The 27,493-nt window shown below is 42.5% G+C and overlaps 1 protein-coding gene across 4 annotated transcripts; it reads right to left on the reverse strand.

Moving 5' to 3' along the window:
- Positions 1-946: 946 nt before the first annotated feature.
- On the reverse strand, positions 947-27,463 carry ALDH5A1 (aldehyde dehydrogenase 5 family member A1). 4 transcript variants are annotated; one of them, XM_089682246.1, is made up of 11 exons: positions 27,317-27,463; positions 26,656-26,955; positions 24,437-24,520; positions 23,290-23,460; positions 21,849-21,965; positions 21,619-21,762; positions 18,790-18,933; positions 17,354-17,512; positions 13,449-13,618; positions 6,211-6,269; positions 947-5,504 (listed from the first exon to the last, which is right to left on the reverse strand). In XM_089682246.1, the coding sequence occupies exons 2-11, from the start codon at positions 26,926-26,928 to the stop codon at positions 5,299-5,301; spliced, it is 1,527 nt and encodes a 508-aa protein (XP_089538372.1). In that variant the 5' UTR covers positions 26,929-26,955; positions 27,317-27,463; the 3' UTR covers positions 947-5,298. The 4 variants fall into 4 exon arrangements, with proteins under 4 accessions (XP_089538372.1, XP_089538373.1, XP_089538375.1 ...); XM_089682247.1 differs by lacking the exon at positions 27,317-27,463 and adding an exon at positions 27,215-27,303; XM_089682249.1 differs by lacking the exon at positions 27,317-27,463 and adding an exon at positions 26,998-27,191 and having other exon boundaries at positions 26,656-26,893.
- Between the last annotated feature and the right edge of the window lie 30 nt (positions 27,464-27,493).

A 27,493-nucleotide genomic window follows, 5' to 3' on the forward strand; every position in this document is an offset into this window, starting at 1 on the left:
ATAAGGCTCTAACATTTCAGCTTTATATACACTTTAAAGAAGAAGTGTACTTTCAGACAAGTTGCACTTATTCTGTTTGCCTTACATAACAGATTTCCCACCCTCCAGAGATGCATACTTACCGCGATTCAACAGCTACAGCAGGGATCCTCAAACTATGGCCCATGGGCCGGATACAGCCCGCCAAAGCCGTTTATCCAGCCTGCTGGGCCAGCTGGAGAAAAAAAAACAAAAACAAATGGCAAATAGCTAGACAGCTCACTGGGTCCTCGATCGCGAGGTGTCCAGTGCATTACAGAGTACAGTGCATTACGGCATCCAGTGCATTACAGAGTACAGTGCTTTGGGGTGTACAATGCATTGTGGTATCCAGTGCGTTACAGTGTTTAGTGCATTTTGGTGTCCAGTGCATTTTAAATGTATTGTTTTTTCCTATTTTTGTTTGCACTACAAATAAAATATGTGCGGTGTGCATAGGAATGTGTTCATATTTTTTTCAAACTATAGTTCAGCCCCCCAACAGTGTTAAGGTAAGTGAACTGGCCCCCTGTTTGAAAAGTTTGAGGACCCCTGAGCTACAGCCTTCAAGGATTATTTTCTTCCTGTATTGCAAGTCCTCTGTCTCATGGCCTATTTTGCATCTGAATGGTGTTAATAAAAGCTGAATTAATTAGACAGTTCTTTTTTGACAGCAGCAGCTGCTAGAGCTGCTGTATACACTCCAGGCTTAATTTTCAGCAGTTAGGGGAAGCAGAAAGACTGAACATGCTACACGTGTCTGGTGTACTTTAATTGCTTTTTTTGGAGCCTGTGTATCTTGTCTGGTGCCCTTAGCTGCTTAAAATAAACACTGCAAAAAAATTGAAAACAAGCTCACAGAAAATTAAAGTTTAAAAAAAACTGCAAACATTTGGGAATACCAGGAGCTGAATTTAATAAAACAACATTTGCAAAATAACTTTTTATTTTATTAAAGTCAAATTATTAGAGAAACAGAACATAGTTCAAATACAACCATAAATTCAACTGTGTCAGATCACATTGATCAGGAAAACATATTTATCAAGTTTCTGAAATCAGAACTCTCACAAAATGTTTCGGAAATCTACATTTACACAGATATAACATTCATCAAAGTACACTGTAAGTATTTTTTCACATTGTATGGAAAAATATCTATTTGGAGTAAATATACTAACTATGGCCCAGTCCTTCCAGAACTTAGCTTAGTTATTTCTAGATTATTAGATTTCATTATGATGTCCATTACCTTCTATGGAACCAGTGGGCTGGTGTGAAGAATATACAGCATCTAAATGTATCTAGTACTTGTAAAACAGCTAGTAGACTATGGCAAAATGAGATATTTGGCAAGATATTAAGGAGCAATGTAAAAGAACATTTAAGATCCAATGTTTTATAATTGTGCATTAACATACAGTGTTCACGAGTGGTTATAGTAAACATAGGCATCAGCATTATGATTAATAGGAATCTGATGTATTAACATTGCAGCTACTAATCTATCCTTCTGAATAAATGATTAATCTGGCTGTCATCCTGATTCACTTCCTTCTTTGTTTTCTAAGTCACTAACTGTAAAAAAGAAAAACATACAGATTAGGGGTCCTTACTCAACGTTGCCTTTCCCCAGCTGCATACTTGTTCCAGATCATTGTGTCAAAATATCGGAGACAGCCAAACAACTAACATATTCATAAATTCAGTGATGGCCACTTCTATGTTTTTCTCACTTACTTCAGATAAGATTACAAGTATGGGTTCAGAATCAAATACTGAACCTAAGTGAAAAAACAGAGCGAAGAAAAAGTAGAGCTATAGCTCAGAGCAACCGCTTATTACTTCCAGGTTAAAGAAAGAAAGCTAAACATCTGATCTGCTAGAGGTAACTCTGCTTCCTATCATCTGCTTTCCCTTCAGAAATAAGCTCTTTTTAGACATGTCTCTGTGTCAGTCTACAGCCTTCTCATTGGTCCTTTGTAGTAGTATCCTTGGTCCTTTGTATGTAGTAGTGTTGTATATGGCCTCAATGACCAAAAGACAGGCCTGGAAGGGACAGAATCAGTCTTGATTCCTTCGCTTACTGCAACATTTCTTATGGAAACAGGAAGGTTGTGCTACATACAATGTTATAGGAGACTATAGAGTTCCCAGAAGCACCTTGTCAAGTGGATCTAAAGGCAATGCTTTTGCTTGCCGATAGTGTTACCAAGTGACTTCATACAGCAATATCCATTAATACAATGCCTTCTTTGTAGTGGTGTATTCTGCATTGTCATCTACCAGAACCTCAACAAGTAATAAAAGATTCATGTGTTTAGAACTTTAACTAATGTATACATCAATCAATAGCACAACATATCATATTGCAGGTAGGACTCAATTACTATTCATAGTAAAGTCATTCAAATTAATCTTTCTAAGCATTTCATTGCAATGTTCACAGGATATCATCCTACGTATTATATACAGCACAGATACACTTAAATATAATTCTTTCAACTATTATTTTTTTTGTCAATGACCTCAGAGAACCACACATAGCACTCTCAGAATTACTTGGAGTTGTGAAAAGATCCCATACTAGAACATAATTTGATGTAAAGCGAGAAACATAAAAAAGTATTTATTTCTAGAATGCAAAACTTTGTGGGCATGCTTAAAAGCGATTGCTAAATTCTGATAATATATTTGATTTGTTAAAGTGCAAAGAGCAATGATAGATGGAAGGAGATCCTAAAGAAACTAGATTCAGTTTGCAGCAAGAAGGAAGAATGGTTGAGAGTCATGGGCAAGTGCACTCCAGAACATAAAGGTGGTCTTATTCCTCTTTACTGACTATCTTTAGATTGCCACATGTAGATAGAACATATCTAACTCTAAACCAAAGCTTACATATATTTTTATATGATTTCACATCTACTCAACCACTACAAAAGTAAAGCAAAAAAGACTTGATTGTATGTACAGCCATACCTCCGTTTACCAACGCCTCGGTTAACGTAATTATCGGCTTACGAATGAAAATCCATTGAAAATAATGGCTAGGTTTACAAATGTTTCCACAATACGAACAGATTAATTGGTTTTCAATACATTTACGATTTTTTTTTTTAATTAATGTCTCTTTATGCCTTTAAAGTGCACTTTATAAAGAGTTTTGAACAGATAACTTTTTTTTAATTTTTCTGACCTCTGGAACAGATTCATTGGTTTTCAATGCATTTACAAATACATTTTTAATCATGTCCCTTTATGCCTTTAAAGTGCACTTTATAAAGAGTTTTGAACAGATAAAAGACTTTTTTTAAACTTTTTTCTGACCTCCGGAACGGATTAATTGGTTTTCAATGCATTTACGAATGAATTTTTAATCATGTCCCTTTATGCCTTTAAAGTGCACTTCAAAACTCTTTATAAAAAACAGATAAGACTTTTTTTTTTACTTCTTTCTGACCTCCGGAACGGATTAGTTGGTTTTCAATGCATTCCTATGGGAAACCGCGTTTTGGTTTACAAATTTTCGCAATACGAAAAAGTCCCGCAGAAATAATTAAATTCGGAAACCGAGGTAAGCCTGTATTGGTATTATGAATACTGAATTCTTTGTAGTATAAAAATATGTTGTTTAACCTAATTTTTGTACCACCTCAGTTTTCAATGCAGAGAGAGAGAAAAAAAAAAATTTAAAAAAGGAGAAGTTAATCTTTGTAAAAATATAATAAATGCACATCTTTTTACAGGGAAAAAAAAGGTGCATTTATTTTTTTTCTACTAGGAGTCTAGAAAGCATTGGTGCCATGCAGGACTCCTACATACCTGTCTGTATATCTGTGTGCTTGTACCTCTTTTAATTGTGAAAGCAGACACGGGGAGAAGATCCCTGGTCTGCTGTCACAGCGGGGACTCGGGCAGCTGCATTGCTAACATGTTACACCCTGAATACAGGTGTAACATGTTAGAAAAGATGAATTTATCCTTATAATTTGATTTCTGTAATTGAATTTACTGAATAAAGTCAGCAAGTTACTTCAATAGGTACAATATAGCACAGATGATGTGAAAAAACACAGGGAAATTTAGTCTATGCACACAGAGATGCAAGCGCAATATTGACAGGTATTTGGACTGGCGTTCAAACCCTTTCCTAGCAGGTTTTTCTTCTAACGGTAGATAGTGAACTTAACAGGCTCGTGCTGTCCATTAAACTCTGAACACTGCACATATGTGGGTTATTGTATTGCAAACTTTAGTAAACCCTTAACATCTGATGGCTACAATGCCGTCTAAATCACCAAAGAAGTACACAGTGAAACAAAGACTTCAGAAATGCATGTTCTGGGTCAATGACTCAAAGTAACAAAGCCACAGAAAATATATGACAGCCAAACAACTAACATTTTCGGAAGCAAAAAGGTTTGCAATGGCAGCCTACATAATTCTCTCTTTATAGGTTTTCTTTATTCTCTATACCTCAGTTATAAACTCCAAGCATAATGGATGTTATGCCTAAGAAAGAAGTCATGCTGCCAACTCACAACAATAAAAGCATTTCCAGCTTGAGTGATCAGTTTCCTGTGTTTAAAGTATTGACAGCCAGAAATTATAGTATTAGATTTAGTAGATTTGGTGGAGAAAGCCTAATCATTAGTCCCCGGTTATGCTATATGAAATGCTTCCTGTTCATTTTTTGCAGCAGTACTGAAATAGTCAAACAGATGTACAAAAAGAATATTCAAGTGTAATTCTCACCATTTTTTTTTTTTTACAGTCAGTATTATTAGCCAACATAAAAAAAAAATTTCAATTACAGATTCATGAAATATTCCAACATTTCTAAGGCAACAAGACTTCACTATGTTATTCTTGAAAACGACCCTGGAGGAACCCCCTGGATCGACACAGGTCACTTCATGCCCCGTGAATAGGGACAAAGCTTTAACCTCAGCTTTGCAAGATGTGGAGACCCAATACAAAAGGATAGTACTAGGATCCAAGGAGTTCCACTGGGTTCGATTTAAACAATAAAAACAGGTACTTGTAAGAACTGCAAGGTGCTCTTCAGTAGTCTGTTATCTTCAAAATGTTTTAGACCACTTAAGGTAGGATGGTCAGTGGACAATACTTAAATGAACAGAAATGAAGACAGATGGTTGGTAAGTCAGTGTCAACACAACAATCCACCTTAGCTCTGGCAAGAGCTCATTGGAAAAGTTTGGTTCATATGGCACACAGATTTATTGTGCTTGGCAAATAATGGCATACTCATACCATACATTATAGACCTCCATAACAGACATATTTTACTTCTAAATACTCATCAATGCCATATTTGGATCCTTCTCTGCCTAAGCCAGACTGCTTGATCCCACCAAATGGACACTCAGTTGAGGAGAGTAGGCCCTCATTAACACCGACCATTCCCACTTCCAGGCGTTCAGCCACTCTCCAGATTTGTGCGGGGTCCTGGGAATAAAAATAACCTGGAACCACACAAAACATTAAAATCCTTTACTAATGAAAAAACAAAACAAAATTATCTTCTAAAAATCAGTTCACATGGTCCTGCTGGTTTGCTTTCTATTTTCACTAGCTGCAGTTTAGAAATAGGGGCTGCTGCAGAGGCTCAAGCTGGTAACATATCGTAGTCACCCAACAGGGGGGGCAAAAACATGCAAAAGGCTTAACACGGAGGTATTACACTGTCAATAAGCCTCTACGGGTAGGTGGAGGAACACTGCTGTCACTGGAGATGCTTACAGAAGTGGATAACTGCCACCGTTTTACCAATGTCACCAATACAGCTCACAGGAAGTTATTCAGCAGCAAGGTTTAGTAACTGAAATAGGAAAAACACTGACTATAAAGCATAATGTAAAATGGTGGGAGGGGCATTGTTTTGGGGGTAAGAACTGTTTTTAGATGAAAAACAAATGCCCGGAATTCATCTTCACCCCTGAACTTTGTCCTAAAGGTCCAACAAGTTCTGCATAATGTAGAACTACATCTGTAAATGTTAGCAGCCTTGATGGAAGGGTCAGGGAGACAGAGTGCTGAAGAACAATTCACCATTCATGTTGGATATATAGAAAGCTAAAGGCTTGATCCCCATACTCAAATATTAATTTTGGCCAGAGTTGGCCTTTATCTCCTAGTACATGGCTTACTGGTTCCTGTAGTATAACATACCTGCTAAGCCAACATTAGTTGAATTTGCAATGGCAAGGGCTTCCTCTTCAGTATCAAATCTGGTTGATTAAAAAAGAAAATGAAAATAACTAGCAGCACATACAAGTACAATTGTGTTCAAAATAAGTCCAACATCACTAACCAGATCAGTCACTGTTTTTAGTATAAATTATATTTCTGTATGGCAAATAATTTACTAGTAGGTATAGTAGAGTAATAGAAAACCAACAGACCCAACTTTCACGACATGCATGCTGCCGATTCTGTGTAACTGAATCATTAATTGAAAGGGGTGCATTCAAAATAAATTGCTGTGTGGAGTTCAATTTGTTGCGGTCATTCAGTCTGACAAAACAGGTGTCAAATAGGTGGCCCTTATTTAAGGATGAAGGCAGCAAATGTACATTCTGAGTATAGTGCATTTCTCTGAATATCTGAGTAAAATGGGTCATTTCAGACATTGTTCAGAAGAACAGCGTACTTTGATTAAAAAGTTGATTGGAGAGGGGAAAACATATAAAGAAGTTCAGAAACCAGAAAGACGTTACCTGTGAGTACTGTAACATTTAGAAGATGCCTATGTGAAGCCAAGCTATTGGCAAGAAGCCCCCCCCCCAAAGTCCCATTGTTGGAAAAAAAAAACAAAGCAAACGGTCTAAAAACAAAAGGTCTAAAGTTACCTGTGAGGACTGTTACAATTAGAAGACGCCTATGTGAAGCCAAGCTATCTGCAAGAAGCCCCCGCAAAGTCCCACTGTTGAAAAAACGACGTGCTGAGGAGGTTACAATTTGCCAAAGAACACATTGACTGGCCTAAAGAGAAATGGTGCCACATTTTGTGGAGTGATGAAAACAAGACTGTTCTTCTTGCGTCTAGGGATCGCAGACAGTTTGTCAGACGACCCCCAATCACTGAATTCAAGCCACAGTACACTGTGAAGCATGGCGGTGAAAACATCATGATATGGGGATGTTTCTCATACTACGGTGTTGGGCCTATTTATCACATACCAGGGATCATGGATCAGTTTGAATACATCAAAATACTTGAAGAGGTCATGTTGCATTATGCCAGAAAGGAAATGCCCTTGAAATGGGTGTTTTAACAAGACAACAACCACAAACACACCAGTAAGTAGGCAGCATCTTGTTTCCAGACAAACAAGATTAACGTTGGAGTGGCCAGCCCAATCCCCGGACCTTAATCCAATAGAAAACGTGACATCAAAAATGCGGTTTTTCTGAGGTAAAACCAAGAAATGCAGAGGAATTGTGGAATGTAGTGCAATGTATATACTACTGCAACTGTATATAGTACTGGACAGTGCAAAAACTAGCAATTAATTCTGTTTTGGAGACCAAAAGAAAAACATTTTATACATAAAAAAGGCAACAGAACATACCTGCAATTCCTTGTATCATTGAAAAAACAAACTAAAAAACACAGATAACATAATCCTGTGGTACAAAATTCCTCATAGAAGGAGGCATGACAAAAAGGTTTATTACATTCAAAATTAAAGTGACACTGATCAATATCCTTATTCTCAAAAAATAATCCATGCATATCCACTACTTAATGGCTCTGTACTCTTTTTCATTAAATTGTTTTACTGTGTTTTTCTGCCTCCTTCAACATTCCCCATGAGCTCATGAACCTCTCCCCCCCCCTTATTTTTATTGGAAACAAGCAGTACATGTTAGTTGCAGTCATGTGCACTGCTCTATGCACACTACACATCCCATAAGCCCATTTTGGGAGCGAGCAAGAGAGGGTGGACATGTTCCTTCATTCAGTGAGATCATGGAACAATTAGATTTTTTCTACATACTTACCTGTACAATCCATTTCTTGGAGTACAGGATCACAGGACACAGAGTAGGCTATTCATGACTATGTGGGTTATAGGCCACCTACAGGTGAATGGACACTGGCCAACCAATCAGAGAGGAAGTCCTCCCCTATATAAACCCTCCTACACAAGAAGTACTTCAGTTGTTGTAGCAAGCAATGAAATTCCAGAAAGAGGAGAGGGACCTCTGTGTCCCATGATGTACTCCAAGAAATGGATTTTACAGGTAAGTATGTAGAAAAAAATTCAAATTTCTTTATCGTACATCACAAGACACAGAGCAGGCTATTCATGACTATGTGGGATGTCCCCAAGCAATAAAGGAATTTGAAGGGTAGGGTGACACTATGATAGCCACTGCCAACAATCCCAGAAGACCTATTCAGCCGTTCGCAAGACACTGTGGCAAAAGTCCTCTGTGGCTCTCACATCCACCCAGTAGAACCTTGTGAACGTGTGAATCAAAGCCCATGTATCGGCCTTGCAAATCTAAGCAACTGATGCCTGACGGCGGATTGCCCAAGATGTCCCAACACTCCTGGTAGTGTGCGCGCATACCTGAAAGGGTGAGACCTTACCCTTCAAACCATAGGCTTGAATGATCAACTAGTGGATCCATTGTGAAATAGTTGCCTTACATGCCGCCTGCCCCCTCCTGGGTCTGTCAGGCAGCACAAAGAGCATCCGACTTCCTGACCTGTGCTGTTAATTTCTGGAAAACCCTTATAGCGCATACCATATGCAAGGTATGCAAGGATCTCCCTCTTGCTGACTGAGGCCCAGGAAAGAATGAAAGCAGAACAATGCCCTGACGGAGATGAAAACTAGAAACCACCTTTGGTAAAAAAAAAGATGGTTGAGGTCATAACACCACCTTATCTTGATGCAAACCCAGAAAAGTTTCTTTACAAGAGAGATCTGCCAGCTCTGACACCCTTCTTGCAAAAGTGATTGCCCCTAGAAACAAAACCTTCTGGGCCAACAGGACTAGCAGAATCTCCCAAATGGGCTCAGCTGGTGGTCTCTGCAAAACCACCAAGTTCAAGTCTCAAGGACATAAAGGCAGCCTGCCAGGCGGAGCTAAATGCATTACTCCTTGCAAAAAGGTATGAATTAAAGAGTGAGATGCAATGGCCTCTGGAAGAAAAAAGCCAAATGCTGAAACCTGGCCTGTAACCAGTTTTACATCCTGCATGAAGTATGAATCAAGGAGTGAGAAACAACGGTCTCTGAGAAAAAATGGATACAGCTGAGATCTGACCCTAAAAGGCACTTAAGGTCAATTCCATTTTACGTCCTGATAGGAACAAAGGAGATAAACCTTTCAATCACACATTTCCGTGGATGCCACTACCTGGCTTCACCCCAGGCAAATCAAATTTTCAGGTCCTGTATTGGAAGCTACCTGAAGCTGGCTACCTAGCGCTCAACAGTGTGGAGAAAACAGGACCCAACCTCCCCATCTTACCAAACCTGGGCTTAATATAGCCAAGCCTCCAATCCTAGCAACCATAAAGCAGGATACATTATTGGAGCCAACATAATTGGTCTGAGTGGACCGGAAGTATCCAATGAGTGCCCACTGCGAAAAACACCATGTTGGTGTATCAAGTCCTCCTGGGATAGGCTGGGCTATCACTATTATCAGTGTTACCTCCTTCTGGTTCCTCCAAAAGAACATGGCAACAGTGGAATTGGGAGAAGACAGACAAGGTGAACTGGTCCCTAAGGTGTCACCAGTGCATCTACCCCTAATGCCAATGGGACTCCCATCCTGAACAATACATAACTTAATTTTAGAACCTGGAAATCAGTAGATTCACATCCAGATTTCCCCAACTTTGGCAGATTGCCAAGAAAGTCTCGGGATGCAGAGACCACTCTCTCGGTATCAACGGCTGACATCGGGGGGAAAAAAAAAAAACCTTAACAGTTCTCTATACCTGGAATATGAACTGCCAACACAGATGACACATGCTGTACTGTCCCAGACAGAATGTGGTTCATCCCTGAACTGCATGAGTGCTGCCCTGGTGGTTAACATATGCCACTGCCTTGGCATTGTCGGACTGAAGCCTGACCACAAACCTGTAAAACTTGTTCATCCAATAATCCAGAGCAAGGCATACTGCTCGAAATTCCAAGATATTGATGGGCAGTATTCCTTCCTGTGGAGACAAATTTCCCTGAACTGTAGCCACCTTTAAACCAGTCCCCCCAACCAGAGAGCCTGGCACCAGTGGTTACTATTTTCCATATCACTGGAAGGAAAATTTCCCCTTCTACACATTCTGAACGAATAACCACCAATTAGGACAATACAATACCCTGGGGACAAAGTCCTACAGCATACACTGATTGGATCTTGTTGATAGAATGTTCCTCTACAAAGACCTGAAATGGAACCACATGCAGGCAAGTACACATGGGAAACTGCTTCAATGTAGATACCACTTCCTCATGCAGAGACTTATTGAAGGATACCCCTTTGCTTTGTATATTTCACTTTAAACTTGGAACCAACTGCTCCCTAAGCAAAGAACATTAAGGTATTCTGCTGAGATTGAGACTTCCCTGTGTCCTCAGCAAGCCCAGCACCAGGGCTAAGAGTTTTGTGAACACACAGGGGGGAGGGGGCTGTGGCTAGCCTAAAGGGCAGAGCCCCAAAATAAAAAAAAAAATAGACACCCAAAATCTTACTCTTGAGAGAAGCCACCACTGATGGACCGATCCCATGCGAAACAGAAAGACGTCTAGACTTACGTCTAGTGCCTTGAGATCTAAGATAGACCTCATGTCCCCATTTGGTTTTGGACCTGCGAACCTGTCGAGTGTCTCAAATCGCCTCAGACACTGCCCTAGCAGCCTCTGCCCGATATGCTTCTCGAAAACACAGCCATCTCAGATTCTGGAGAGCAAACAGCTTACAACACCTCGTATTCTCAGGTAGTCTCCCATCCATGTACTAACCAGGGCTGATCCGGCTTAGCTTCCAAATTTAGATGAGATCAGGCACGTATAGGGTGATGAGGCCGCAGTCCATTGCAGCTCCAGCACCAGAAATAGCTGCAAACCCAGATACACCTGACACCACCTGGAGTATGCATGTCTGTGTCTCTGCTACCTTTCAGGAGCCACACAAACAGCCAGCCACATGGGACTACAAACACAAGCTAAAATGGCCACCCATCTACTTCCTGCCTCCACTGCACAAGTGTAGGCTACGGAGAGCGGGCCCACGACCTCTAGTGGCTGGGAGGAGAAACTGCAGCCCAACACCCTTTAGAAACACACAGAGCATGGCCTGGCTAGACCAAACAAAACACTGCCCCCAGTGGCCACCAGGAGAATTACCAAAAAGTCAGATTTCAAAGAAATACTGCAAATGTAAACTTACCATTCCCGCCGCAGGACTCTGAATCATAACAGGAGTCAAATCTTCATCCATCACGGCGAGCGGTCATGCAGACCTTCAAGGACTCAGTCCCCATTATGTGGGGCCACTGCTCAAACCTGTACAGCACCCCGCCGGAAAGCGCCTTGGTCAGTATTATACTGCACATGTTTCCAATATGCAGGGTCCAACGCCATAAAGCTAAATTACAGGCAAAACCCCAAGGATTCTTCTCGTTATCCAGCAAGGTTCGGGTACCATCCATTTTGGCTAACAGCTTTCCGAATGGATCCGATTAAGGTCCCCAATTATGTAATGGAACTGTACTGGACCTTCAGGTATGCTCCAAGAGCACATGCAACACTTCAGTGTCTATCCACCTTACAGACACTGGCAAAAAAACCTAAAGTACTTCCTGTGTAGGAGGGGTTATGTAGGGGAGTACTTCCTCTCGGACTGGTCGACCAGTGTCCTATCACCTATAGGTAGCAAATAACCCACATAGTTACGAGTAGCCTGCTCTGTGTCCCATGATGTACGATAAAGAAATGAACATAGCCACCCTCCAACTAGAAGTTGGATCACAGAAGCAAAAAAGAAATGGACTTAATGTGGTCCTGATGCATAAATAAAACCTGGGTGTAGCTACCCCCCTGGCCTCCATTATAGTTACCTGAGCTCCATATCGATCCAGTAATGTGCCGGGTCTTTCTCTCTTTATTGGCTCGCACGGCAGCGGTAGCCATTGGCTGTCGCTGCTGTCAATTGCAGCCAACGAGCCAAGGAGAGAGCAGGGGTTGGGGACAAGCCACACTGTGTGTGTGAATGGACAGAGCGTGGCTCGGAAGCGAGCCTACTTCAGTGCCCCCACAGCAAGAGGCTTGCTTTTGGGGGGCACTAAGCAAAGGGAAGGAACCAGGAGCGCCGGCTGGGGATCCAAAAAGAAGATTTTAGGGGCTGCTCTGTGCAAAACCATTGCACAGAGCAGGTAAGTCCTTGGCGTCATTCTTGACTCAAACCTCTCCTTCCTGCCTCATGTCAAATCACTTACAAACACCTGCAGGCTCCATCTCCGCAATATTGCTAAGATACGTGCCTTCCTCACCCCAGACACCACCAAACTTCTTGCACACTCCCTCATCATCTCACGCCTTGACTATTGCAACTCTCTTCTCACTGGCCTACCCAAGTGCAGGCTCTCCCCGCTCCAGACCATCCTGAACTCAGCGGCCAGACTCATCCACCTCACCACCCGCTCCACCTCTGCCACCCCCCTCTGCCTCTCCCTCCACTGGCTCCCGATTGCCCAACGCATCAAATTTAAACTTCTAATCCTGACCTACAAAGCCGTTCATAACACTGCCCCTGACTACCTCACCAACCTGATCCCCAAGTACCACCCTACCCGTACCCTTCGCTCCTCACAGGACCTCCTTCTATCCTGCTCCATGGTCTCCTCCTCCCATGCACGACTGCAGGACTTCTCCAGGTCCTCCCCTATCCTCTGGAACTCACTGCCCCAATCCATCCGACTGTCGCCTTCCCTCCCCACATTCAGGCGCTCCCTCAAAACCCATCTCTTCAGGGAAGCCTACCCCACCCTCACCTAACGGCCATTCTCCCTCTTTCCTCCCACCCCTCATTCCCCTCAGCCACTTCCTACTGTACCTTTACCCCCTCCCTCCTAAATTGTAAGCTTGAAAGAGTAGGGCCCTCTTACCCCTCATACGCTGTCTGTTTTTTGTTGTACTGTGCCATGTATTGTCCCCCCTATTGTACAGCGCTGAGCAAACCCTTTGGCGCTATATAAACTCGATGTAATAATAATAATAATAATAATAATAAGTATAACGTGTGTAAAATTGTTTTTTTTCTAATTCTTTCCTTGAGAATCACTTTAAGAATACTTTAATTCGTTTTTTTCTCAGCTACAGTTTAGTATCACTTTAACAGACCCATAATAAAAAGATCCATCTGCAATCCCTGCTTACTTAATGACAGGTGCTAGGGGTCCAAATGTTTCTTCTCTTGTGCAAAGCATCTGTGTAGTGACATTGCTGATCAAAGTAGGTTCGTAAAAATTTTTCCCAACACTTGACCGTTTGCCTCCCACCTCAATACAAGCACCCTGAGACAAAGCATCTTGCACATGATGCTCCACCTAGCATAAGAAAAAAAAAGATGAAATTCTTAGTTACAGAACACACACTGAATAATTTAAAATGGCAACAATGTACTTAGTACTTCGACACACAGTTATAAATGCAGGTAAAAGTGATCAAAACTGCTTTGGTCAAGCCCATCCTTCCCATGAAGAATCTCTTTGTAAAGAGACAATAGTGGTATTCTGACACACTCAGAAGACAAGCTTGGTAATGGTGGGCATGGTCTTGCACCCATGTAATCTCACTAAAGTTTACCAATGTCTTGTTTTGTGTTTCAGTTCCTTTCCCCACTTAAAAGGGAATCCATCAGTTCAAGAAATATTGTGTATTACCACAACTGGGGTATAGCAGGCACCAAAAGATCTCAGTATATTCAATTACATTTCCAGGAACCAAATGTTGATTTTATTCCATGTCAGAGATCAGATATGGCTTCCCCCCCAACAGTGCCATAGAGATACCTTTTGGTAGGTTGGTCCGATGACTGCCTTTCACTTTAGGATCTGAGGATCTCTGACTTGGGAAAAAAAAAAAAAAGTAAATCTAAGAAATTAACCAAGCTTTCTGTGTCATTATAATGGCGCAGGAAACTGTTAGAAGTGGCGTGTGCCACAATAACTAACCAGATACACCTGTTTTAGGTCTATCTACGCTACCTGCACATGTTTCTACTTCAAAGTGAAATAGAAACTAGCGCAGGTCTGCCTTTAATTAACAAAAGGAAATATGTCAGTTTTCCACAACAAATTGCTGCAGATTCCCACCAGATGTGTGAAAGTATGGGATGTGAGCTTTGATAACACTACATGAGCAGAGACTGCAGAGATAACACCCTCCTCCTCCCTCTGCTCTGACCTGAGAGGGGCTAGAGAAAGAAGCATGCAGCTACAGGTCTCCATTCTGGATGCTGTGCCTGTGCCACAAAAACAGAGAACAGAGTGCTCCTAGTTAACAGGGGTTTGTGCCCCTTTTGCTAAATAGGAGCGGCACCTGCTCCATATTCTAAGTTTAGAATAGTCTAAGCACTGTTTCTGAACAATTCTTTCTCAATTCCCCCAATGTCTATACAGTGCACCTCCTCAAGAATCACGGTTTCAAGGACACACTGGGGACAAATTATCACTGATCTGATAACTTGAAAGGTGTGTACAGACAACTTCTTGTGACCCCTATCACCCAGATATGTTAGTTTATATTGTTAAATTCTAAGAACAGGTTCCTCATCATATTAAAGAACTACACCGATCAGCCATATTTTATGACCACCCACCTAATATCGAGTAGGTCCCTTTTGTCACCAAAACAGCCCTGACCTGTTACGGCATGGACACCACTAGAGCTATGGTATCTAGCACCAAGCTGTCAGTAGCACATCCTTGAAGTCCTGTAAGTTGCAAGGTGGAGATCTGGAGAATTTAGAAGCCAAGTCAATACCTCAAATTCGTTGTTGTGTTCCACATTGTTGAACTATTTTTGCAGTGTGCCAGAATGCACTATCCTGCTGAAAGAGGCCACTGACATCAGGGAATACTGTTTCCATGATGTGGTGTACTTGGTCAGCAACAATGTTTAGATAAATTCATGTTAAGTAACATACAAATGAATGGCAGGACCCAAGGTTTCCAAGCAGAATATTGCCCAAAGCATTACACTGCCTTCACCGGCTTGCCTTCTTCCCACACTACATCCTGGTGCCATCTCTTCCCCAGGTAAGTGACACACAAGCACTCAGTCATCCACATTATGTAAAAGAAAATGTAATTAATCAGACTGGGCCACCTTCTTCCATTGCTCTGTGGTCCATGTAGGTGCTTCTGGCTATGGAAACGAGTCAGCATGGACACCCTGACCGGTCTGTGGCTACACAGCCCCATACAAAACAATCTGCGATGACCATTTTTTCCTTTCAACACAACAACTTCAAGGACAATATGTTCACTTGCTGCTTAATACAGTTGTGTTCAAAATAATAGCAGTGTGTTGAAAAAAGTGAATAAAGCTCAAAATCTTTCTAATAGCTTTTATTTCCATACACACAAATGCATTGGGAACACTACACATTCTATTCCAAATTAAAACATGAAGAAAAATAGATCAAATTTGTGTTGTTCCTCTAAAAAAAATTGAAGAAACGTGAATATTAGACTGTTCAAAAAAATAACAGTGTTTGTATTCTTCTTTACAAACTCAAACATTCACTATATAAACTAAAAAATGTTTGAAGATTTTGCTTTCCTTTGAATCACTTAATTAATATTTAGTTGCATAAGCACTGTTTCTGAGAACTGCTGTACATCTGTGTTGCATGGAGTCAACCAACATCTGGCACCTGTGAACAGGTATTCCAGCCCAGGATGATTGGACTAAATTCCACAGTTCTCTATATCTTGGTTTTGCCTCAGAAACTGCACTTTTGATGTCACCCCACATGTTTTCTATTGGATTAAGATTCGGGGATTGGGCTGGCCACTCCATAACGTCAATCTTGTTGGTCTGGAACCAAGATGTTGCACGTTTACTGGTGTGTTTGGGGTCGTTGTCTTGTTGGGACACCCATTTCAAGGGCATTTCCTCTTCAGCATAAGGCAGCATGACCTCTTCAAGTATTCTGATGTATTCAAACTGATCCATGATCCCTGGTATGGGATAAATAGGCCCAACGCCGTAGTATGAGAAACATCCCCATATTATGATGCTTGCGCAACTATGCTGCACTGTCTTCACAGTGTACTGTGGCTTGAATTCAATGTTTGGGGGTCGTCTGACAAACTGTCTCCGGCCACTAGACCCAAAAAGAACAATCTTACTTTCATCAGTCCACAAAATTTTGCTCCATTTCTCTTTAGGCCAGTCAATGTGCTCTTTGGCAAACTGTAACCTCTTCAGCACATGTCTTTTTTTCAACAGTGGGACTTTGCGGGGGCTTCTTGCAGATAGCTTGGCTTCACATAGGCGTCTTCTAATTGTAACAGTACTCACGGGTAACTTTACACCTTCTTTGATCTTCCTGGAGCTGATTGTTGGCTGAGTCCTTGCCATTTTGGCTATTCTTCTATCCAATTGAATGGTAGTTTTTCGCTTTCTTCCACGTCTTTCAGGTTTTGGTTGCCATTTTAAAGCATTTACGATCATTTTACCTGAGCAGCCTATCATTTTCTGCACTTCTTTATATGTTTTCCCCTCTCCAATCAACTTTTTAATCAAGGTACGCTGTTCTTCTGAACAATGTCTGGAACGACCCATTTTCCTCAGAATTTCAGAGAGAAATGCACTGTAACCAGCATGTACAACATTTGCTGCCTTCCTTCCTTAAATAAGGGCAATAATTGCCACCTGTTTTTCAAAGAATGAATGACCTCACTAATAGAACTCCACACTGCTATTATTTTGAACATGCCCCTTTCAATTAGTGATTCAATTACACAGAATCAGCAGCATGCATGTCATGACTGTTGGGTCTGTTGGATTTCTATTACTCTACTACACCTGCTAGTAAATTATTTGCCATGTAGAAATATCATTTCTACCAAAAACAGTGATTGATCAGGTTAGTGATGTCTGACTGCTATTATTTTGAACACAACTGTATATATCTCACCCACTTTCAGATGCCATTGTGACAAGATAATCAATGTTATTCACTTCAACTGTCAGTGGTCATAAAGTTATGGCTGATCAGTATATATCACAGGAAGCACATTTCAAAAGCTTACATTTCTTCTAATAATTACCTTCTCCACAGCTTTTTCGTTAATAAGTGGACCCTGATTGACACCATCTTTAAATCCATTGCCCACATACAGATCTTTCTTTATCAGCGCTGCCAGCTTTGTTACAAAGGCATCATGTACTCCTTTCTGAACCAGGAATTTGTTTGTACAGACACAAGTCTGCAGGAGACAAGAAAGGAGACAAGAAATACAAGTATTTAAAGTAAATCTATTCTTATTTTGTATAACCTAGTCCTTGTTCACACAGGCTTCAACTTGTATAAGTGCAGTGTATACAGCAAGGTTTACAAAGCATTTGTAATGCTTTTGGCAAACTTTGAGTAGTTTTGTAAAAAAAAATAAATAAAAACTATTTCCAGTAGGAGAATGTCAAATACAGGTTAGAATGGAGTGCTGACTGACAATGCATAAGATTTTACCATTTTTAGGACTCCATTCACACTTGCAAATAGATACAATTACACTGCAGCAGGAACCCCCTTTGAAATGAATGGGAGGCTGACAGCTCCCGCAGCTAATTGCGGCAGCTTGCATGTAAATCGCTCATGGAGTGATTACCTGCAAATGATTGGCCCTTGACAAAGATAAAAGGAAATATAAAATGGCTAGCACAAAGGCTTAATGGTTTGCACTCCCCCTTGCAGTGCTAGGGTCACCAGTTCAAATCCCAACCAGGACACTACCTGCATGGAGTATGCATACCCTGCTTACGTAGGTTTCCTCCCATACTCCAAAGACCTGCTGGTAGGTTAACTGACCCTAGAAGGTATGAAAGAAGGGCAATGAGGAAGAGGCAAGTCCTCGAAACGCGTCAGCCTATTGGATGTCTACACTCCCCATTGCGGACTGTTACTCAGCGCGGTGTTGACCCAGCTGTTCTTTTATGATGTGCCTTGACTTTATTCTTGTTTGTGAGTACAACACCTATTTTATTTCTTATTAAACATTTTTTATAGTAATGCACTAGGCCTGTGCACCCTCTCTTTGTTCTTTCCTCATTCATTACGAAAGATGGGGACCTTGGATTGTAAACTCCTTGATAGTAGGGACTGATGTGAATGTATAGTATGCAAAGTGCTGTATAAATTGTTGGCGCTATATAAATACCTGTAATAACAACATTTCAGAGATGTCACAGAACAAGAAGTAAGGGGAAAATCGTAGCTAATACACAATGATAAATGGCGACTAGCCGCTCAAGCCCCAGCACTTCATTTTGAGAGAAAAGAGGAGAAATTTACATGCTCCCTTAGCATTTCCAAGACACAGAGAAACAAAGCAGCTGGGAATCATGTACAAAGTGAGTATCGCTGGGTGAGGGGGCTCAAAATCAAAATACTCTAAACCTGCATCGCTGGGAGAACCAAGTCCAGTCTCCTATCCTAATCCTTCCCTTCAAAATGCAGGTCTCCTTTAAAATGAGCAATGTCTCATACCTGGCCAGAATTTCGAAACTTGGAAGCAAGAGCACCAGCTACTGCTTTGTCCACGTCTGCACTGTCAAAGACAATGAATGGAGCATGTCCTCCAAGTTCCATAGACACCCGCTTTACAGAATCAGCTGCATAGCGAAGCAGAATCTGCACATGGAAAACCAGGAAACATAGTCAGTCACAAAATACTTTATATGAAATAGAACTCTCTGTTATGCCCAAAGATACCTGCAATTCCCACCTTTAAACATGGAGTTATGAAATATCACCTGTAGCTAGAGAGGGCTGTAGTGTTCCATTGCTGACCCTTCCTTCCAAATTTTGCTTTTTACCCTGCTGTCTTGCTAATAGAACGGCTTCAATATTTTCCAAGTCTCTGAACTTTAAAAACCAGACCAGAAGTTCTGGCAGAACTCTTACTTTCTTAACTGCACATTTATTCCAGGTTAGTGAGAATACGTTATCCCTTCTATTCCTGCCAGAATTAGTGCCCCCATTTGGTGCCACTCAGCACTTCACACATTAGTATGGCATGCTATGTGGTGGTCCTTTGACTTTGGGTTCCATTTGGATCGCATACCTGGCAGTATACTTATTTATGGAGTAAAAAGGTATGATCATTCTTTTTGACATGCTGAGGCTGCTCCAGGAATATGTACTTCCATTAACTATCTTTATGCTTGTATCCCCATCTTTCTGTCCTGTAGAACAATGTGCAGTGGTGGAGCACAGTGTCTGATGTTTACTGGCACATAATATGATCAGCCTCATGCTATCCAAGTACTATTGGGAAACTGCTATTTGGCTCCTATTATTACATTAGCGCCCATTTGCGAGCGACCTACTAAATGTTTTGTTTAATGTAGTTTTCGGATACATATATTTGGGATAGGAGTACCCCATATTATATATTAAAATTTGGGGAATTGGACTTCATAGTAAACTTTCCCTTCTCACACATATATTTTAAAGTTGTTAGGCAACCAGAGGTTCTTGTAACGTTGTTGATGACTGGGGTGTCCACTGAGGGGATAATGTCAAAAAATTCCCGGAACACAGTTTTGTTTTTATGGTTGATGTAACAAGTGTTCTCTGCCGAGTCGTACGTTAAACTGTGATGTTCACATGATGTAGTTGTAACTATATTAGAGATTGTAAATAGAAAGACGTTACTCATTTTTTTGTAGTGTGAACAGAGTTTCTTCTCCCCTATGGAAGAAATTAGAAAAGCATCAGACTTGTAGAGATGCAATGGATAGGAACACTTTCTGAATGTAGATATTGCCGACCTATTCCTTTTTTTTTTTTTAAGTATAAAAGAAAAGTTTTAATCATTAATATACAATAACATTATTTAATTTACATGATGTGTATGCACATCATGAATGCCAAAAAAGTCCCACGGAAGAGTTCTTGGGTTGTATGTTTTGAATTACAGGGATGTTGGCATTCCTCTTTGGGTGAAATCACTTAAATACAATCCTTTTGTGCTTATTCCAAGTCAGTGAGAATACTGCAGAAGGTGGACAAAAAAAAAACCAAACATTGTCAGGGGTGACTAGAAAAGAATGTCTCCATATTTTTCTTCTCTTAACCACTTGCCCTCCAGAGGATTTACCCCCCTTCCTGACCAGGCCATTTTTTGTGAAATGATGCTGCGTCACTTTAACTGACAATTGTGCGGTCATGCAACGCTGCACCCAAATGAAATTTATGTCATTTTTTTCCCCACAAATTTCTTTCAGTGGTATTTGATCGCCTCTGCACTTTTTATTTTTTGTGCTATAAACAAAAAAAAACTATTTTGCGAAAAAAAAAACAACAATTTTACTTTTTGCTATTAAACATGTCCAGTAAAAATTTTTTAAAAGATCAAATTTCGTCATGAATTTACGCCAAAAGGTAGTCTGCTACATGTCTTTGCTAAAAAAAATCCCAATACGTGTAAATTAATTGGTTTTCGTGGAATCTTTTTTTTTCTTTTTTAATACTAGTAAAGGCAGCGATCAGCGACTTATATCGGGACTGCGGAGGGCATTCTGACACTGGGGGGTTACTGATTAACTGTCACTGACATCCCCAGTGACACTAATAAAAAGCACTGACACTGTACTAATGGCACTAGGCAGGAAGGGGTTAACATCTGGGGCGATGAAAGGGTTAACTGTGTGCTGTGTTTCTGTAAGCACATTGCTTTGTATTGCTCTGCTATGCAGACCTCTCCCCCCGTCAGTGATATTCGGCGATCGCCAGGTGGCAGTGGGGAATCACCGGCCAGGATCCGGTGATCGACAGCTGAGGCCACCAATGGCGATGTAGGTAGGGCACATGTGCACCCTCTACCCAGTGATGCAAAATCACACACACACACACACACACACACACACACACGTGATTTTGCTCAGCCTTGACGCTCTGTAGCAGTATTTTTGCTAGAGGGTGGCGGGAAAGCTGTTAAACTGAAAAAAACTCAAACTTTTCTTGTACATACATTCAGAAAAAAACTTTATGTTCATGTGATCGGGAAAAACATTTTTTTTTTTTTTCCAAATAATCCACTAGTGTGGGATAATACCTTCACATTTTCACCACCTATTGCAGACCAGTGAATATTGCCTTTGGTTCTACCACTAAGCTTCCATCTTTACGTCATTATAGACACTCTATATCCTAACACATATTCCCATCTGTCTGTATCAATGGAAGGCAATCAGGAAACAGTCAAGGGGATAATCCCATGTCTTGCTACATCTACAGGGAGCCGCTTGTAGAAATAACAGAGGAAAGTTTCAACAGTAATACATATTTAAACATTTTTTTAAGGAATATTACCTTTCCTGTAACAGTAGACCCAGTGAAAGAAATTTTGGCTACTGCAGGATCTGTGCACAGAATTTCTCCAACTTTTGGGGCCTTCTGCCGAGAACATGGCACAACATTGTACACTCCACCTGGGATGCCAGCCTGATGAGCAAGCTGCAATATACACAAAGCAAAAGAGGATTAAGCTCAGTCATGCAAAGAACACAGCAAGACATGTCATGACTTTACATAAACTATACCTCTGCAAGTGCTAATGCAGACAGTGGGGTGTCTTCTGCAGGCTTCACTATAACTGTACACCCAGCAGCCAGAGCAGCCCCAACCTTTCTTGTGATCATTGCGCTGGGGAAATTCCACTGATGGCAGAGAAAAAAAAAAAAGGATTAATCATAAATATCTAAATGGTACATACAAAGCAAGTAATAATATCCACTGCCATAAGTTAAGTAGTAGTGTTTATGTTCTATTCCTCTACAGTATACCTGAAGTAGCCACAGCTTGCTGGTGTAAGTGGAGTAGAACTTGGATACACCTGGGGTACTTTTCAAGAGAAACTATTCCCCCCCCTTCATCCCATGTTATTTTTTATTTCAACCCTCTCTTACCTGGTTTGCGGAATATCCTGTATTCACATACCTACCTGCCCAGCGAAGCCAATGTTGTTCTGCTGTGGTCCGCTGCAGAGGTGCCAAACACCAGATCTCACATCACCAACTTCTTTTGCGACTTCATCAGGAGCCGTCTGACTTTTCCTGGTTCAGACAGCTGGCTCCCTGATGACACACCAACAGGTCCACTCTCGTTTAGCCACAGACTGTAAGCCAGTCCCCCATGGGATATCTGATGTAGATATCCCAGGAGGCTGCTGGGTCAGGGCTGACATAAGTAATTCTTACCTAGGTGAAAATAAAAGGGAGGTGGTGGACAGAAACAAAAATATACAAAAAGGTAAGACGTCACCATTTTTGTTTAAAAGGACAAGTGCGCCTTAAAAAAAACAAAACAAAAAACACCAATAAATGCTTATTTTTTGCAGGTTAAAAATGTGCATTTACAAAATTTTTTTTTCTTAGGAGGCTGTAAAGCATTGCACCTGCGATCAGCAGATTGCGGGTGCAATGTGCGGCTTCTGCAGACTGTCACCGTAGCAGTCTGCCTGTACCTCTGACAGGCAGTTACTTCAGCCCAGGAAGATCAATGGACTACGAGAGTGTTCACCAGCGTCCTCACAGTTCGTTGAGAGCTACAATCTGTCAGCCGCAAAAGCCGACGGTACTTCCAGGCATTCATTCACAGACCTCAATGAATGAATGATGCAGCTGTGTGAGCGGAGCCCCGCACGGCCACGTTCTTTTCAAGATGTGACAGTGTGTGCAGAAAGAAGATCCCCGGCCTGTTGTCACAGGGGGGCGTCGGGGTCTAATTGGGGGAGACTTGCAGGAGCAAGTTACATGTTTCCCTGTAAAAATGGGTGAAACATGTAACATGTTCCCAAAGGTGAACTTATCCTTTAAGGAAGAGGTAAAGATTATTATAATGTAAATCAGGTATTTGGGAGTGAAAGTATGTTTTAAAAAATAAGTAATGCTATTGCTAAATGTTAGTAATGATACAAACAATAAATGGAAAAGACTGATATGTTTTTGTTTTTTCTTTTACTCTGGATGGTATAAGACTTACTGGGGTAATGATGGTTGCAACGCCAACAGGTTGTTTGAGGACCAAGGCTCTTCGGTCTTTCAGTGGCACAGAGATCACATCTCCATATATACGGCGAGCCTCTTCAGAGAACCACTCCACAAAGCCTGCAGCATATACAATCTCACCAAGTGCTTCCTTTAAAGGTTTGCCCTTTAAAAAAAAATAAATAACAAACTTCACAGACCACATGTTGCAAATGAGGTCCATGTAACAAACATGGTTTACAATATAGACCAATATTTCTTTAGTTTTAAACATGGTAGACAAGCATTCTGGTTATAAACATTTGCCTAGTCCCAATTAATGATATGATCCAGGTTAAAATGAAAAAAAGCATGATGGCGGAACAGTTTAATTTTCCGGATTTATGTCAGTGCCTGGTGCTGTATACAAAATACAATATGAAACAGCACACCTACTGATAACATTATAACTTCCCTTCAAAGAAAAACTGCAAGGAAATAGGAGTGATGCCCTTGCTACTCTTTCCACCTAAAATTGGCAGCCTAGTGCTTAGCATTTCTGCCTTGCAGTACTGGGGTCCTTGGTTCGAACCTTTGCCTGAACACCATTATGCATGTTTTCCCTGTGCTTGTGTGGGTTTCCTCCTACATTCCAAAGACATGCTGGCAGGTTAATTGGCTCCTGTCTAAACTGTCCTAATATGTGTGTATAAATTGGTTATACAGCCAAGAAAATTCCATGTAAAAAGCTTTTTAAGAGTATTAGTCATGGTGTCAACAGAGCTGGCCAAGAGTTGGATATAACTGAACAGTTACATACATACCTTTTAAAATGCTGGCTGCCTGGCTATTATATTCATCCAGTGGCTTCAGTACTTTCTGATTAATTGACCTAGAACAAGCAAGCAGATCAGGTGTTGTCTTCACATACATCATACTTGTTCAGGGTCGAGAATTCAGGAAGTGTTGAATCCAGGTAACTACTAGCATTGTGAAAAGCAAGTCAGAAATTGCTCCTTACTTTTTTCTCTCAGTGCAGGTTTTCAATAACATTACAAAGTGTATACTATATACATAATTTTTTTGCATGTGGATATAAAGAAAAAGAGGGATCTGGTTAAGGGGGTATCAGAACCTTGTCCAACGTTCATCAAGGATCTTACATTTTCTGCTGTGATAATCTTGGCTAAATCTTCTTTGTTTTGGATCATCAGGTCATACCATCTGCGCAGCAAGTTGCTCCGTTCCTAAGGCATAATAAACAAATTTGTTTAGATTTATAAAGTCTACCTAAAGCAGCCATTCTCAGCTAGGGTTCCTCCAGAGGCTGCTAAGTGTTATTTGAGCTGTGGCTGATTGACCTCCCAACTAATGATGCCTACACAGTTCTGGGTCTAAAGCCACTTGGCAAAGCCAGCAGCATGACACCAATGCTTTTTTTGCTGTCCGTAAGGGGGACATCCACTGCCAACCAGCTGTGACCCTCCCCCAGTCCTCAGTACAGATTCCCCTCATTCCTCTGCTGTGGTGGGTGGCTAGAACTGTTGACATCCTAGCAGCCAGTGATGCAAATGCCCCACCACCAGCATTTACAGGAAGGCTGGACTTCCTCTATCAAGACCTGCTCCACTTACTGCCTTCCACCCTGTTGCTTGAAAGTGAAGGGGGAACTCTGCTGCATACTTTTGGATGGAAGTAATAAAATATATGATGTGCTCCTCATGCTAAAAATTTTGGAGACCCTTGCATTAGAGTAACTGTGTCTACATGTATCTCTTATACAATGCAAACAAAGTGGTATTGAATGCAAAACCAAAAAAGTAATATATTGCAGCTTACCAAACATTAGATGTGGTGGCTGCATTAGTTTTCTTTTTGTATTTTCCCTCTGTTTTCTCCTGGTGATCTGGCCAGTAACACGCCTTCTGTATTAGCGTGCCTCCACTCTGGTATGGTGTATGGCGTTGATCGGGGCGTTGGTATTGCGTTCATCGGGGCATTGGTATGGTGTATGGCAGTGATCGGGGCATTGGTATGGTGTTGATCGGGGCGCTGGCATGGTGTACGGCGGTGATCGGGGCGCTGGCATGGTGTACGGCGGTGATCGGGGCGCTGGCATGGTGTACGGCGGTGATCGGGGCGCTGGCATGGTGTACGGCGGTGATCGGGGCGCTGGCATGGTGTACGGCGGTGATCGGGGCGCTGGCATGGTGTACGGCGGTGATCGGGGCGCTGGCATGGTGTACGGCGGTGATCGGGGCGCTGGCATGGTGTACGGCGGTGATCGGGGCGCTGGCATGGTGTACGGCGTTGATCGGGGCATTGGTATGGTGTATGGCAGTGATCGGGGCATTGGTATGGTGTTGATCGGGGCGCTGGTATGGTGTATGGCGGTGATCGGGGCGCTGGTATGGTGTATGGCGGTGATCGGGGCGCTGGTATGGTGTATAGCGGTGATCGGGGCGCTGGTGTGGTGTATAGCGGTGATCGGGGCGCTGGTATGGTGTATGGCGGTGATCGGGGTGTATGTATGGTGTATGGCGGTGATCGGGGCGTTGGGATGGTGTACGGCGGTGATCGGGGCGTTGGGATGGTGTACGGCGGTGATCGGGGCGCTGGCATGGTGTACGGCGGTGATCGGGGCACTGGCATGGTGTACGGCGGTTATCGGGGCATTGGTATGGTGTACGGCGGTGATCGGGGCGCTGGCATGGTGTACGGCGTTGATCGGGGCATTGGTATGGTGTATGGCAGTGATCGGGGCATTGGTATGGTGTATGGCGGTGATCGGGGCGCTGGTATGGTGTATAGCGGTGATCGGGGCGCTGGTATGGTGTATGGCGGTGATCGGGGTGTATGTATGGTGTATGGCGGTGATCGGGGCGTTGGTATGGTGTACGGCGGTGATCGGGGCGTTGGTATGGTGTACGGCGGTGATCGGGGCGCTGGCATGGTGTACGGCGGTGATCGGGGCGCTGGCATGGTGTACGGCGGTGATCGGGGCGCTGGCATGGTGTACGGCGGTGATCGGGGCGCTGGCATGGTGTACGGCGGTGATCGGGGCGTTGGTATGGTGTACGGTGGCGATCGGGGCGTTGGTATGGTGTACGGTGGCGATCGGGGCGTTGGTATGGTGTACGGTGGCGATCGGGGCGTTGGTATGGTATATGGCGGTGTTTTTGTGCACATTGGGACAGCTGACAGGGGCTGGATGCATTGTTTATTATGTATTTATTGGACCACTGATCAGGGACACTAGAGTGGCAGGAACAGCAGTCTGTGAGTGTACAAGCAGCATGACAGGCTCTCAGTAACACAAGATTTGGAAGAATGGTGTCTGCAATGGAAGACAGAACACTGGCAGTGTCACACAGATGCTCACCTTGCTGGACACCTCCTTCCAGCTCTGAAATGCCCCTGAAGCAGCTTTCAATGCCTCTCTGCACTCCGCAGGCCCACAGTCAGTAACCTGCACCAGTTCTGTTCCAGTGGCGGGATCCAGCACCGGGAAAGTGGCGGAATCAGAAGATCGTATCCAGGAACCACCGACGTAGGCAGCCGAGCGCAACAAGGATGTGGGCAATGCGCTGACACAGGAGGAGGACATCCTGCAGAACAGTCTCAGGGTGCCAGGAACAGGGAGATGAGAGAACATTACTTCCAGGTACAAGGAGGCAGCAATCTGTAAAGTGTACAATAATAGGTGACTACGTGCAATACAAACCAACAATCATTAACTGTCATGAAATGTTCAGATGAAAATCCAGGTCAATGATTAATGAGGAAGAGGAATGATCAGGCCAGTGCTGGGAGGTCAGGACTGAGGAAGGGGGAAGGCTGACCGTCTTCCCTGCACTCCTTATATTACACTACAGAACGGGGAGACCCGGGATATCAGGCCAGTGCTCGGAGGTCAGAACTGAGGAAGGGGGAATGCTGACCGTCTTCCCTGCACTCCTTATATTACACTACAGAACGGGGAGACCCGGAACTAGACAGCCCAGACAAAGCAGTACAGCTGATATGACACGAACAGCCCTCACCTCACTGACACAGCCGAGCCGTGCGTAAAGGTGTGTGACCGCCTTCTACCAATCACCATCCTGAGAAACTGCATTCCCAATCATCATTCTTCATCCCGTCTCCTCGTCCAATCGTCGTCCTAGAGTCCCCAGCTTCCCTCCAATCACCGATGCGTCTCGCTCACGTCTACGAGTTCT

The sequence above is a fragment of the Staurois parvus genome, unplaced genomic scaffold (assembly GCF_062004578.1).
Source record: "Staurois parvus isolate SC_StPar_1 unplaced genomic scaffold, SC_StPar_1.0 ptg000287l, whole genome shotgun sequence".
Taxonomy (NCBI): domain Eukaryota; kingdom Metazoa; phylum Chordata; class Amphibia; order Anura; family Ranidae; genus Staurois; species Staurois parvus.